This window comes from Phyllopteryx taeniolatus, chromosome 17 (genome assembly GCF_024500385.1).
Source record: "Phyllopteryx taeniolatus isolate TA_2022b chromosome 17, UOR_Ptae_1.2, whole genome shotgun sequence".
Lineage (NCBI taxonomy): Eukaryota > Metazoa > Chordata > Actinopteri > Syngnathiformes > Syngnathidae > Phyllopteryx > Phyllopteryx taeniolatus.
Genome location: NC_084518.1, coordinates 3704047 through 3718783, shown reverse-complemented (window position 1 = coordinate 3718783; position 14737 = coordinate 3704047). Strand labels below are relative to the sequence as shown.

Here is a 14737-nt window from a genome sequence, read left to right as displayed (position 1 = left end):
GATTGAATACTTGCGACCAAAACGAAAACAAAGAGCTTTTGAGAGTTAGTGCAATCATCAAGAGCTTCAGAGTTCAAATACACTTTCAAGACTATAATATGAACGATGCGAGAGGCTAAATGACAAAAAAAAGGTTGAAAAAGTAGTACAGTAGTGCCTTGACCACACTTGTGACTCAAAACACTCAAATTTTGTCCCCATTGAAATGAATTAAAATTCCATTAATACATTCCAGCCCCTCTAAAACACCAAAATGTGTGCAACACTTTAACAAGCAAGCTAGCATACTACAGTAATGCACTTTATAAAAATAGCTCTAAGAATTAAATTATTAATTTAGGAATTAAATAGTTTGTCCATATGTAACTCACTAAATGCAGCCCTATGGGGGGCACAAGCCAGTGCAAACTGTAGGCTGGTCCCAAGCCCGGCCGGATAAATGCAGAGGGTTGCGGCAGGAAGGGCATCCAGCTTAAAACTTTGCCAAACAAATGAGCGTTCATCTAAAGAATTCCATACCAGATCGGTCGTGGCCCAGGTTAACAACGCCCGCCCCAGTTAACCTGCAGGGTGCCGGTGGAAATTCAGGTACTGTGGGTTGAAGACTGAGAGGTAGAAAGCAGGTTCTTTGGCAGAAAGAGGAGAGGAAAGCACAGAGCCTAGAATTGAATGTGGGGACTTTGAATGTTGGGACTATGACAGGAAAATCTCAGGAGTTGGTTGACATGGTGATTAGGAGAAAGGTTGATGTAGTGTGTGTCCAGGAAAGCAGGTGGAAAGGCAGTAAGGCTAGATGTTTAGGGGGAGGGTTGAAATTATTTTACCATGGTGTAGATGGAAGAGAAATGGAGTAGGGGTTATTTTAAAAGAAGAGTTTGCTAAGAATGTCTTGAAGGTGAAAAGAGTATCAGGTCGCGTGGTAAGGCTGAAACTTGAAATTGAGGGTGTTAAGTACAATTTGATTAGTGGCTATGTCCCACAGGTAGGATGTAACAGAGAGGTGAAAGAGAAATTCTGGAAAGCGCTAGACAAAGTCATTCTGAGCATCCCAGACAGAGAGAGTCGTGATTGATGCAGATTGTAATGGACATGTTGGTGAAGGAAACAGGGGTGATGAAGAAGTCATGGGGAAGTACGGCATCCAGGAAAGGAACTTGGAGGGACAGATGGTGGTAGACTTTGCAAAAAGTATGGAAATGGCTCTAGTGCACACCTTTTTCCAGAAGAGGCAGGAACATCGGGTGACATACAAGAGCGGAGGTAGAAGCACGCAGGTAATTACATCTTGTGCAGACAATGTAATCTGAAGGAAGTTACTGACTGTAAGGTAGTGGTAGGGGAGAGTGTGGCTAGACCGCATAGGATGGTGCTGTGTAAAATGACTGGAGGTGGGGAAGAAGATTAAGAAGACAAAGGCAGAGCAGAGAACCATGTGGTGGAAGCTGAGAAAGGAAGAGTGTTTTGCGGATTTTCGGGAAGAGGTGAGACATGCTATCGGTGGACAGGAGGAGGTTCCAGAAGACTGGACCATGACAGCCAGTACTTGGTGTATCTTCTGGCAGGAAAGGAGAGAAGGAGACTTGGTGGTGGAATCCCAAAGTACAGGAAATCATACAAGAGGTTAGCTACATAAGACATGGGACACAGAGGACCGAGGAGAGGAGAAAGGAATACATTGAGATGCGAGGTAGGGCAAAGGCCAAACAAGAGGCATATGATGACCTGTATGCCAGGTTGGACACTTAAGAAGGAGAAAAGGGTTAGAGGGATTGAGGGGGGAGAGTGAGGGTGGAGGACTTGAAATACTTGGGGTCAACAGTCCAGAGCAAGAAACGGGTCCACGCAGATTGGAACGGGTAGAGGAAGGTGTCATGTGACAGAAGAGTCTCTGCTCGGTTGAAGGGCAAAGTTTATAAGACAGTGGTGAGGCCAGCCATGATGTACGGATTGGAAACAGTGGCACTGAAGAGATAACAGGAAGTAGAGCTGGAGGTGGCAGAAAATAAGATGTTGAGGTTCACTCTAGGAGTGACCAGGTTGGATCAAATTAGAAAATGAGCTCAGAGGGACAGCCAAAGTCAGAGAGAGCAGACTTCGATAGTTTGGACACATCCAGAGGAGAGATATTGAGTGTATTGGTAGAAGGATGATGAGGATGGAGTTGCCAGGCAAGAGCAAGACCAAAGAGAAGGTTGATGGATGTCGTGAGGGAAGACATGAAGGCAGTTTGTCTTAGAGAGGAGGATGCAGGAGATAGGCTTACAATGGAAAAGGATGACACGCTGTGGCGACCCCTAACGGGACAAGCCAAAAGGAAAAGAAGATGTCCATATGCAACTCACTGTGTGGCTCCTTCTGGTGTGTGTGCGCGCTTTGGCAACCAGAGGGCAGTATAATGGAGACATAGTCACAACTGCTCAGTAAACTGCAGTAAAGTAGTTTTTCCACAGAGGATAAAGAATATATGCCTGCGAGTATTATTGGCTTGTCTGTCTACACTTGATGCTGGAGCATTTGTGTTCAAATATCCATTGCTTAAAGAGTTATAACACTGAAACAGCGATGCTATTAATTAGCCTGTCTATGGCATTTTACATTGTGTGTTAGCATTAAGCCAGCAGACTTTCATTATTCACTAACTGCCAAATTGCTGCTTGCTGTGAAGTTTGTGCTGCCCCCATCTAGCCATCATATTTCAAGTCAAAGCAAATTCAATAAATAAACTTGGTAAAGCAACGGTTCACATCGCAGAAAAACTCTCGAGTCTAGGTACCACTGTAGAACATTTGGGGAAAACCCATTCCTCATATAGTGTTAAAGCATTGATCAAGGGGCAACAAAACAAAAAACAAATAGCTCAAAAGATCATGTAACAGCGAGAAACTGCAATCAGAAAAAGGAGTGTTCACCTTCAGGAAGTTCTTGACACGCTCAGGATCATAACAGTTGCTCTCTCGACAAATGCGCTCCACTTCCTTGATCTGGCCCGTCTTGCAAGCAGCTTGGATGTATTTGAAGTGAACTTCAGGGTCCTGGCTGAAGTTGACAATGGAACCCAAGAAGTAGAAGAGACCTGAAAGATGCACACGAGAGTCAAGCACACAGCAAGCATAAAATGAAACAACATGTATTGACTAACAATGCAAACAATTACAAACTAGATAGAACATGATAACGTGACATTTTCATGATACATTTCTGACACGCCAGCAAATAAGGAGTTACAATATTTTAGAAACCAGTCCATCTAATCAAATCCCCTGTGGGGAATCGATTGATTGTCCTGCATGTGCTCTGCCCTGATTGCTGGATTGATAGTTTGGGGACGTGAATCGGAGTACATCTCACAACAGCTGAGGGATGAGTTAAATGCCATTAACAAGTCTGGCTCTCCTACGCCACAGAAAAACACGCAAACATTTAAAGCAGAATTCAGAAATAAAATGTAGAAATAGCAGTCGTCATTGACTCGTAGAGTCGATGTTAACTACAGCATCTCACCTTCAAAGCTTTTGAAGGACTCAAAGAGCTCGGTGAGAGACTGTGTGGTAAGCTGCTCGTGGTATTTGGAGGCCACCTGTACACATATTTGCAGATTCTGGCGGATGTTGGCAGACAGCATGGCCCTGAGGCACTCCAAAGAGTCCTCCACAGACAGTGAGCCAAAGTAGTTCACCAGCCACTGGAATTTAAAGAGGGTACAGCAATTTGTCATACTCATGTGGAATGAAATACTGTTTGGGGGTTAATCAGATTCAACAGCAGGAAATTAATAATTACAAAGATGTTTAGTTCTACCTCAGGGTTGAGAAGGTGTGTGTGCACCACAGCACGCTTGATGTCATACAGGTCAGTGTAGTGCTCCAATGCCCTTTGCAGCAGTCCGGCCTTCTCACAAAGTTGGGCGATGTGAGCACGGTCATAGTTGGTGAACATTTGGTTGCCCAGGATTGCATCAGCAACCTATACTCATGACAAAAAAAGTAATAAAAGTTTAAACAAATATTCAAGCTTACCTCGAACCTTAAATATCTTATCTTTTTTCATAGCTAGTGTCCTGCCTTTTGTCTTTTCTTTGTTTTATTTAGTAGTCTTTTCAGTCATTTCCTTTTCTTTCTGTCACTCCCCTTTAAAACTCGTTCCGTGCGACTGAAATTTTCATCATAATACAACGAACCACAGTGGCAGTATAAAAAAAAAAAAAACACTTCACTGTGGCACAGTCAAACTCTTGTGGCATAAAAGGGATCCAGATTTTCCATTCTGCTTAACAGCCGAACAGGTCATGTTAAAAGAAAAATAAATATTCAAGCTATAAGGATTTATGTCCTTTCTGCAAACTATGTATCCACCTGAGGGGCATGCATGAGGTTCATCTCCAGCAGGCGGGTCTGCAGAGGTCCCTCTGATGGTCTGTTGTTCTTCAGGGCATCCAGCAGGAATGAGGTGCACTGCTGGATCAGGTTGTATTCCATGAATACGTCCACGATCTGAGCAAACACAGATGGAGATGAGAACTTAAATTCCAGAATTACAGAACAGATTACCTGTAAAACATGTATGGAGAGTTCTACTTACACAACTTCAACAGCTTTTAGTCACTTACCAAACATAATACATACATTCTGTATTGAATTTATGTATGCCATCCTATCTAACCTGTGTGATGTCAGCTAGGGGCTCTTCATCCTGCACCAGCATCTGGGCAAACTGTAGGCCTTGTTCTGGGTTGATCCGCATTACATTCCTAAGAAGAAAGATCCAGTCTGGAGTGTATCCCACCTGAAAAAGACATTTTTAAATGGTTTCGTGATCATCATTTCCATTTTCATTAAAGGAATCAGCCAAATAAACAGACCTTTTTGGCATAAAGGACAATCTTAGGGAACTGGCCAGTCTCTGCAAAACACTGAATGACCTTGTTGGGGACATTAGCCCTAAGGTATACACTAAGCGCCAAGGTGGGATCCACTGCTTTCACCAGGTCCCCGAGCTCCTCTGAGCACTCCAACTAAAAAGGACAATTAACATCAGCACATGGTCAGTAAATATCAAATGCGTGACATAACTTGGAATTTCCCTTCGGGGACATAACTCCAGTCAAATTTTGAAAACCTTGTCTTCCTTGAGCCACTTTTCCAAAAGCTGCTTTCTTCCCTGCTGGAGGACAGGCCTGCAAAGCTCCAGAGATTCAAATTTGTTGAGCTGGCCCTGGTCTAACAAGATCCCAAAGTACTGCAGCAGGGGGGAAGTCTGCCCTGGTTGAGTAGGCACGCTCTGGAAGCGACGGATGGTGTCTGGGGTTCGCAAAATACCCTGAGAGGGAAAGCAGACGACAGTAAAAAAACCACACAAAAACACAAAGAAAGAGGAGAACTACATTTACGCTAGACTGTCCATTCTGGAGGACAAAGTGACTGTTGATATGTATGCATTGCCTCAACTTCAGTACTTTGGAATAAGTGTTTTCAACTACCGAACTGTCACTAGGCTACATTCATATAATCTGCTGAAAATCTATGACAGTTTCTTATTAGTTGGCTTGTGCACTGGAATGTGAAGAGGTTTTGAGCTCAGTGTCTCGTAAGCAGTTATTTTGGTTGCAGATAGTTGTTTTTTTTTTTAACATTAAAATATCCTCTCAAGTATAATCTCTTTTTTACCTCCGACATTTCTTTTGAATACCCAAACTTTTATAACAACCTACATGCATTCTTCTTCTTACTATTATTATTATATATGCATAGATCATTTTACACTTGAAACTATGAGAGTCCCAGGATGCACATGTCTGGAAACGATGAGTATCAGCCCTGGAACAATGAGTCCCTGCAACTTATCACGGAATACAGATCCAGTAATCCTCCACTATATCAGGGTTCTTGCTTCGCTGTGCTGCTACATATTGCTGTTTTTTTATTAGTTACTTTTTTTTTTTAACACTGTACAAATTTTTTGTGTTATCCATTGCTCGCTCTCTCAATATATGATGTTTAGTTTTTCCATTTTTTTTTAGAACAATATATTTTCTCAAAAACTATTACGACAAACGATAGTATTGTTGATGTTTTTTATGCCACTGATAGTGATATTAGAGCATAATGCGCACATACGTACAATCAGAGGGAGGGTGGGAGGATCCCGTCCCATCCCGCATTTCTTTGTCAGATGGCTGGGCGTACTGGTGGACCCGCTCTCTTTTTTCTTTTTTAGCACCACCACTCCGAAGTTAAGGCGCTTATGCGACCAAATGAGTCGCACTCTAGAGCTCCGTCGTGTCAAAAAACTAAATAAATCCTCCGGCTTTCCAGCACCATGCTGTAATGTTTTAATCCATAGCATTGCGTCCTTGGATGCAGATTCATCTTAATTTATGCGTCCCTGCTCATTTTTGTGGGTCTCAGACGTGGGATGCACATCAAACGAGATCCCTGTATATGGCATATAACTCCAACATTCTTGCACTTTTTACTACTGTGCTGATTACTTAAGGCCAACAATTTGTAGGTTATAATAATGCAACATATTTGAGTTTTGCAAATTAATCTCCTTGAATCCCAATGATATACATTTTGGCAACTAACCTGAAAGAGCAACTTGTCAGAAAATCAATCGTAATTATAATACACATGTATTCGTGTAAGGCTGACAGGAAGAATACCTTTGGTGCGTTGGCAGCCACCTTGGCAGCATCAGAGTAGTTGCCAGCCGCAAACAGGTTGTTGAATTTGCGAGCGAAGAGCTCTTCAGCACCGGCAAGGTTGTTGCGGACTGCCAAACGTAGAGCCAGATCTGGATTCTGAAGCACATTGGTGATGTATGGTATGATGTTTTCTTCCTCCACACAGACTGACAGCACCTGTATTACAAAGACATGGATGGAAAATTGTCATAAAATCTTTGTAAACACTTGGGCAGAATGTTGGGACTCGGGTGCTTGGAGTCTTATTTGGGTTTTCACAACAAACCTTATTTTGATTCCAATTAGATGAACAACAAAAGGAAAAAAAGGAAAATGCAAACAACCAATTTTTTTTTGCCTTCCACAGAATACAATCTGTACTGGATAGCCTTTTAACTAACCTTGCAAGCATATGACAAATACCTTAATCATGCTCTAAAGCAAAACTCAGCTGAATCTCACAGTGGGTCTCTACATTAAATCTCTGTCTGGCATTGGGCTCTGCCTCCTGAATACAAATGTATTCTGAGTGAGTCAGTGTCACACACAGTTTTTGTGAGCAGTCTAGCATCAGAATGAAAAGGGAGTTGAAAGAAATACCGCTGAGAGAGGGAGAAAAGGGGGGGGCTAAGGAGAAAGACTGTCTGTGTTTGCACCCCTCAACAAACAAACGCAGCAGGTCAGACCAACCATTACCATGGTTGATTAGACGTCATTATTTTCAACACTAATGCAGCCTCTGTTACTTATATTGTGGGGGGTGAAACTCAAATTAGGACAAATGGTCCTAAAAGAAATTTTAAATGGTACTGAATATACAATGACTAGCCACAACATTATGACCACCTGCACAATCGAATGACAAAAGATAACCAGCTCAGCTTCTTGACTTCTTGGACCGACTGCATTTACACCAAATGGTGCAAGTCTCACAACGCTCAAGAGAAGGAAAAAAACCTGCATTGAATCAGATATGTTCAGATGGCATCAGGCCTCTTTTAAATGTGCAAACAAATCTGATAAGGATATCTGGATATGGATTTGGATATCTTACAAGTCAACTGGAGCAAAAAGGGACAACTCAAATACTGTATACCCCATCAATGAGAGTGCAAAATCCTCCAAATGCCTCCATTGGTGATGTGTGCACTAGGGATGCACCAATACTGATATACTGACACTGTACCTCTGTACTAGTCAAAACGCTGCAATACTACACCACCAATCCCACTTCACCAGCCTGACGTTTACTGAGGTTCAAATTATGCACTGGGGAATTGTGGGCATTTTGTCCCAAACTCACTCTGTAGCTTGAACCATAACCAACTTTTTTTCCTTCTCTCTACGGTCCTGACACTACCGAGCAATTACATGAAGCTATAAGTCACTCAGTGTTGGATAGTAAAGATGGGTCTACTATCAGCGTATCTCTCTGCTTAAAAAACATTTCACTTCTGTGATATCGTTTTCCAAGCAACTACACGGTGGATGCTGACTGACACTGTGGTTTGTTTGCAAATACCTACTGCATCAACAAGATTTTATGCTTTATGGATTTGCTTACAGAAGCTCAAGGAAATGTTTTTTAAAACTTGATATGCGTGGCCATGGCCTTCTGAACAGGTTTTTAATTATAGAGTGCATTAACGAAACACAAAGTGTATAAAAGCATGGTTAGGTTTAGGTTCTGTATGTAATGGGAACGTTAGCATTCATCTAAATTAAAGGGCAACAATAAGTGAACATATTTAAAATATTACGACCTGCTGCTTGATGCATGACTTTGTATGAGGTTACCAATGTTGCTGTCCAACTATTGACAAAACCGGAGGCACGGAGACACTGGTCTACTATTTTCCAGATCGCAGCCATCGTAGATCTGTTTGTGCGCTACACACACGTATGCAGTTCACTGCCCTGACATACAGTCAGCTCCATCGCTGCCTTGGATCAGGTTTCCTCTTTTCCATCAATTATTCATATGCTGCATGGCCTGGATGGAATATTCTTCATCAGCGGGCTGGATCCGGTTCGCCTTTCTGGTTCAGCTTTACACCAACGGTAAGACGCAATACGCAACCACGTCTTTGTGTGAAACGGTACACCTTGGATAATTTACACTTCTGTCATGCAACGGCTTAGAGGCGATGCTCTCATTACAACCAGAAGCAAAAGCTTATTCTGTGGTCAGCTGATGCTGTGGTCATTTGCATTTTTACCTGCTGTCAATTTTAGTAAACATACATGCCATGCATTATAAGTGAGACTACTGTAAAAGTTGAAGAGCAACAGCTTGTCGATATTTTACATCAAATAAACAACTTTTATTCAAATAAGATATTAATGATAGAGCGTTGACACACTTACCTGTCCCTTCCTGTTGACTCCAATGATGCCTGAGGTGGCGTCATGAGGAGCAGTGACAAAAATGGTCTCTCCACTAATCCGGTTCATATAGATGCAGGTGCCGGTTTCCAAGTCATATAGGTGAATGTAGCCATATTTGGTGATGAGGAAAACTACATCTTGCTTCGAGCTTATCTGTAAAACAAAAATAGTGTGTCAATAGGACGCTGCCAAAAAGAAGGTGCATAATGAAGACCGACATCTAGCAGTTGAAAAGTATTTTTGCTGGGATAGCGATAAAAATGCATGCCAAAGCCATAGTCAATTCTATAAAGCATACACACCTGCATTGCAACAGGGAAGTCATTTTGGGCTTCTGGAGGGAAGAAGACATCCACTGCTTTCTTTGGAAATGGCTGGTTGCCAGTTGGTGGGGTTCCCACTTCAATGATGTGCAACTAAATCGAGAGAAAAAAAAACTTATTTTTGACAATGGAAATGCCAAGAGCATTTAAATCTGTTTCCATGATGCTCACTCACCTTCCCACCAGCCTGACCTCTGACAGCAAAACAGAAGAGTGTTGACTCCTCAGAATTCCCCTCCATCTTGAACTGGGCAAAGCTGGCAGCATGTCCTTCGATGGGCTGAGAAACCTTTCTATCCACAGAGTATAACTGCATGGCTCCCACCACCCGATTTTGCTAATCAGGATGAAAGATATATTTGCTGAACAGGTTTGTGACCAACTAATTATAAGTTCTAACGTATTCTGATTTCAAACATGTCCAGGATCAAAATATTCCAAAAAAGTGCACACAACTTTTGGAATTCAAACCATTGTCATACACAATCTTGTGCAAGCCCTTAGCAAATCTTGCAAGACGTTCGCAAGTGTCAAATGATTCATTGTTTGCTTTTTTCTTGACACTTAAAATGGTGGACCTAAGGCACCGGAAAACTACGTGTGACAAAAAAGTCCTGCATTTGCAAAGAAAGATCTTGACTTTTGGAGAAATATATACAGGTGTGAAAAAGTGTTTGCACCTTCTGATTTCTTATATTCTTGCATTTTTGTTTTTTGCCTCAGTTAATAAAAACCATTTAAAACTGCATTTTGTGTTTACTTGTGTTGTCTTTGACTAATATTTAAATGTGTTTGATGATGGGAAATATTTAAGTGTGCCAAACATGCCAAAAAGAAAAAAATAAATAAATAAATCAGGAAGGGGCAAACACTTTTTCACACCATTGTATGCCCAGTGAGGCAGTTATACTGATCAACAACAACAACGCAAATGTTGCAACCTAACAGAGCTAGAACTATGTATATAGTAATAATGACACTACAGAGATGCACAAATTGTCAAAGTGTCACTATGCAATATGAAATAAGCTATTGGAATGTCAGTTTAGGTGTGCATTGTTCGATAGCGCTGCCCTGCGATTGGCTGGCGACCAGTTCAGGGAGTACCCGCCGCCACTTGCCCAAAGTCAGCTACGATAGGCTCCAGCTGTACAGCAAATGGATGGATGGATGTTCAAAACTAGGAGTTGGATAAAAAGAACATCATGCCAACATCAAACATGCTGGTGTTAGTGTAACGTCTGGGGCTACTTTGCAACTTCAGGACATGGATGATTGCTGTGATTAATGGAACAGTCAATCACAACATAAAGATCCAATAACTCACCAACTTTCCCTCTGGGACTTTGGTGAGCGTATCTGATCACATAAATGTCTTAGAAACTTGGTCAAGGTTGTTTTATGTTAATTAATCCCACGTTAACAGTGGGACAGAAGTGTAGAACTGCTTGCTCACACACACGTTATCAGAAATAGGCAGATAAAAGATTTACTTTGTTGATTAATTTCAAACTCGAGAGACCCAACTATTTGCGTCCAAACAAAAAAGGCAATTTAAAAAAAAAATTATAATTCCCCTTTGAGTTGTGTTTAACAAAATTAGTTATTTTTTTACACTCGAGAGTTAGGTTAAAATGTCATGTTTTATAACATGGTTTAATAAAAGAAAAACTATTTTGAAATCCAAACAAAACATTGATTCCATTGTAATTTACACTGTATCAGACACTATACTGTAGACCATGGGTCAACAAAATAGTGCCCGCAGATTGCCTTCAATGACCACAAGCCGCCCGGAGGTCTGTTCCAGAAATAGCAAATGAGTGTTGGAATGATGTGATTTCCTACGAATGTTGTAGAAGTGATCATTTTAAAATGTAAACACTTAGAGATTAATACAAATAAAGTGTTGCAAAATGTTTTGTTTTTTTCCTACTGTGTTAAATAATTGTGAATGATGTGCGACATCATTAACATGATCAATGTCCTTACATAGATGAATATCAAATTATAATTCAAGGTCATTTGAGCAAATGTGTTATTTCATAAGTGTGCATTAAACAGGTAGTTGAGTTCTCAGTTACAAAAAGGTTGATGACCCCTGCTGTGGACCAAGGAAATATGATAAATTACCTGTGCTGAAATACCAATGAGAAGAAGCCACTTCTGCTTGGCGTCAGTGCGGTAGTTGATAATCTGGCAGCCTGCCAGGCTGGAGTGGCGGTCAAATACTTTGACAGGCTGCGAGTCACCCTCCATACTCCAATGGTAGACAGCGGTGTCAGTCACAAGTGCAACTGTATTAAGGGAAATCCACTTCCAAAAGGTAACGTCATCCGTCATGGTGTGTGCTTTCATTTTACTCTTCATTTCAATGTTGAAGATCTGAAGGGTTTTGGCAGCTAAAAGTGGGAGAAAGAGGGCAAGAGCCACACCCAAAGGCCATTATAGTTTAACAAACACAGAGAGAAACACCAAATTGGAATTTAAAAAAAAAAAAAAAAAAAAAAGTAATGAGTGAAATTGAAAGAATATTTGATCAGGCAACATTGGCCATACATTCTGTAGCCAGAAATGGCATCCAGTATGAATGTAAAGTTACAGCAACAAAATAAGAGACCACGTAAATGATGTTCTGCTGCCTAAAGGCAGATGGATTTAAGACACGTGGACATAATTGTCGGTACTCCTCTGTTAAAGAAAAATCCACAAGACACTTAAACTTGAAACTCAAAAAAGCAATAGATAAAACAAATACTGAATTGACCAATGAAAATAAGACATTGCTTTTTAATTGTGGTTCAACAGAAACATTTTAAAAACAGACTAATGACACAGACCTGGATTTTAAAAAAAAATGTTACCCTTAGCTGAATATTTTGTTACACAACCTTTTGAGGCAACCAAACGAATTCTGTAACTGTCAATGAGACTTCTGCATCTGTCAACATGTATTTGGGCTAATTTATTGCACAAAGTGCTCCAGTTGTCTCAGGTTTGAAAGGTGCCTTCTCCAGATCACGTTTCGGCTCCTTCCGCAGATGTTTAGTAGGATTTAGACCCGGGCTCATAGAAGGCTACTACTTCAGAATACTCCAATGTTTTGCTGGTCTGAGACAAAGCTTTCTCATCAGAATTCATCAATAGTCTTGAGACTTCATTGTACCCTGTGCCAGATTAAGCAAAGCAGCCCCTGAATATAACCATCCATGTTTCACAGTAGGGACAGTGTTCCTTTCTTGGGAGGCTTAATTTTTGCATCTGTGAACATAGGGTTGATATGCCTTGCCAAAGAGCTCCCGTTCCATCTCATCTGTCAAAAGGATATTTTCCCAGAAGCTTTGTAGCTTGTCAATATGATTGCGTCAAATTCCCGTATCGCTTTTTTATGATTTGCTTCCAGCAAAGGTGTCCCTCCTTGGTCGTCTCCCATTAAGACTACATTGGCTCAACTCATGACAGATGGTGGAATCTGACACTGATGTACCTTGATCTTTGATTTCACTTTTAATTTATTTGGAGGTTCTGGGCTCTGGTTACCATTCATATTATGTCTCTTCAATTTGCCATCCTTCTTCCTTCTGAGGCCACATCCAGGGAGGTTGGCTACAGTCTTGTGGAACTTATTCATTGCCACGGATGAGTTAAATTGTTAAGACAAAAGAAAAAAGTTCCCTCCCATTGACGACGAAACTTGTCAATTATGTTTGAACAGTTTTTGTTTTTTTATTTTTTATATTCTATAATTTACAGGTCGTGCATCAAGCAAAGGTGGGGATAATTCTACCTGGCATCAGGCTGACTGGCAGCCAAATGAGATCCCTTCACAGCAACCCCTGGACACCCAAGCTCTGCCTCAGAGCTGGATTCTGACCAGCCTGCTGACTTCCGGGAGCTGTTTTTTATTGTGGATCAGAGCAACATGTATGCTCAGGATTCCCCCCGATTTTAGTGACCATTGTGGGTTTTTTTTTCTTCCATTAACAGGGGTACCGAGTACAACAATTGTGTCCACGTGTGCAAATCCATCTGCCCTTAGGCAACTCATAACAGAACATGATTCCCATAATTTGCATTAACTCGATTAAACAATAAGTCTTGGTAGGGTTACAGTATTCATTATACCTGAATTTACCAGTTTCATGGCATTTAAATGTTTGTATTTTAACAAGCAAAACCCAGATTTCACCAAAGTTCGTGCATTGTTTACAAACTGATTGAAACCCAAGTATTGTTATGTCTGACTACAGGGCCCACCCATCAATTGAAGAGCCTTCAAAAACATGGAACTAAAGCAGACAGATGTAAACAAGAAATAACTCAAAAAAGGCCAACACATCTGCATCTCAACTATAAAAGTGGAAGTGTCAAACAAAGGCGGGGGAATTTACTGTACACATACGTATTTAAGGATCTTTACAATAATTTCAGGAAAACTTTCATGTTTGATTCATGAATTATTATACATGACAGACCACAAGATTAAATATGTTAGGTTTACTCACCTGTATCCGTTTAATTAGTTGGGGGTTAATTAGGTGAGTTTAAGCTTTATTAACAAGCAGTGTGACTTCCTTGTTTGATGATTATTCATAACTCATTAACAGTGACAGAGAGCAAAGACCAAGGCAAAACAGCACAACCGTCAAGATCACTTTGCCAACACTAAGCCATGAGACGCAAACAACTTGCAGCAGCCAAATTTCAAAGAGCAAGCACAGGGCAATACAGTGAATCATGGGGTTGTGTGTGAATTGCGACTATTAGTTTTATTGGTGTCGAATGACAATCTCAGTCGTAAAGGATCTTTAATGGTGTAAAAGCAGGAACTAATGAGTGCATGAGCATGCTTCACTGTCCATGATACAAAGACGAGTACTACAACCTGAAGCAATATGAAGTTATATATAAACATGCAGGAGGCTGCTTATCTTTGAAGCCATTGTGTTGCATGAATATAGTATTTTGCTGACATTGAATTATGTTTCACAAAAATTATGTTTAAAATGTGCCATACTTCACAAGCTGAGCCATAAATATGAGCGATTCATATAATAGTAGGCCCAGTGGTGTCGCCGTATGACTTCCGCAGCTTAACAAAACCATGTGCAGATCAGGGTTCCAGATGAGTGTCCAATTTATGCTCTTAAGCTGGCACTTAAGTGTTATTGTAGAAGTGCCATATAACAATATGCAACTACAGTGTCCCCTTCTCATTTATCGTTCGCATCCCCACTATATTGTGGATTTTTAAGTTTTTATGGTTTTTTGCAGACAGGCAAGTCCGGATTTAGAGGGTGCCTTCAGTGGAGTATCACGTTGTGCCGCAACATGCAGAGTAGTA

General features: G+C 40.9%; 1 protein-coding gene across 1 annotated transcript in view; it reads right to left on the bottom strand.

The window, feature by feature from the left end:
- Positions 1 to 14737, bottom strand: part of cltca (clathrin, heavy chain a (Hc)) — a 40446-nt gene that overhangs the window by 12845 nt on the left and 12864 nt on the right. Inside the window, exons 3-14 of the mRNA XM_061750720.1 lie at positions 11527 to 11795; positions 9569 to 9730; positions 9373 to 9486; positions 9050 to 9223; positions 6662 to 6859; positions 5116 to 5316; positions 4859 to 5011; positions 4660 to 4782; positions 4353 to 4490; positions 3799 to 3963; positions 3502 to 3682; positions 2910 to 3073 (exon numbers count right to left, since the gene is read on the bottom strand). Coding sequence (XP_061606704.1) covers positions 2910 to 3073; positions 3502 to 3682; positions 3799 to 3963; positions 4353 to 4490; positions 4660 to 4782; positions 4859 to 5011; positions 5116 to 5316; positions 6662 to 6859; positions 9050 to 9223; positions 9373 to 9486; positions 9569 to 9730; positions 11527 to 11795 — 2042 coding nt within the window. The remainder of the gene's footprint in view (positions 1 to 2909; positions 3074 to 3501; positions 3683 to 3798; positions 3964 to 4352; positions 4491 to 4659; positions 4783 to 4858; positions 5012 to 5115; positions 5317 to 6661; positions 6860 to 9049; positions 9224 to 9372; positions 9487 to 9568; positions 9731 to 11526; positions 11796 to 14737) is intronic.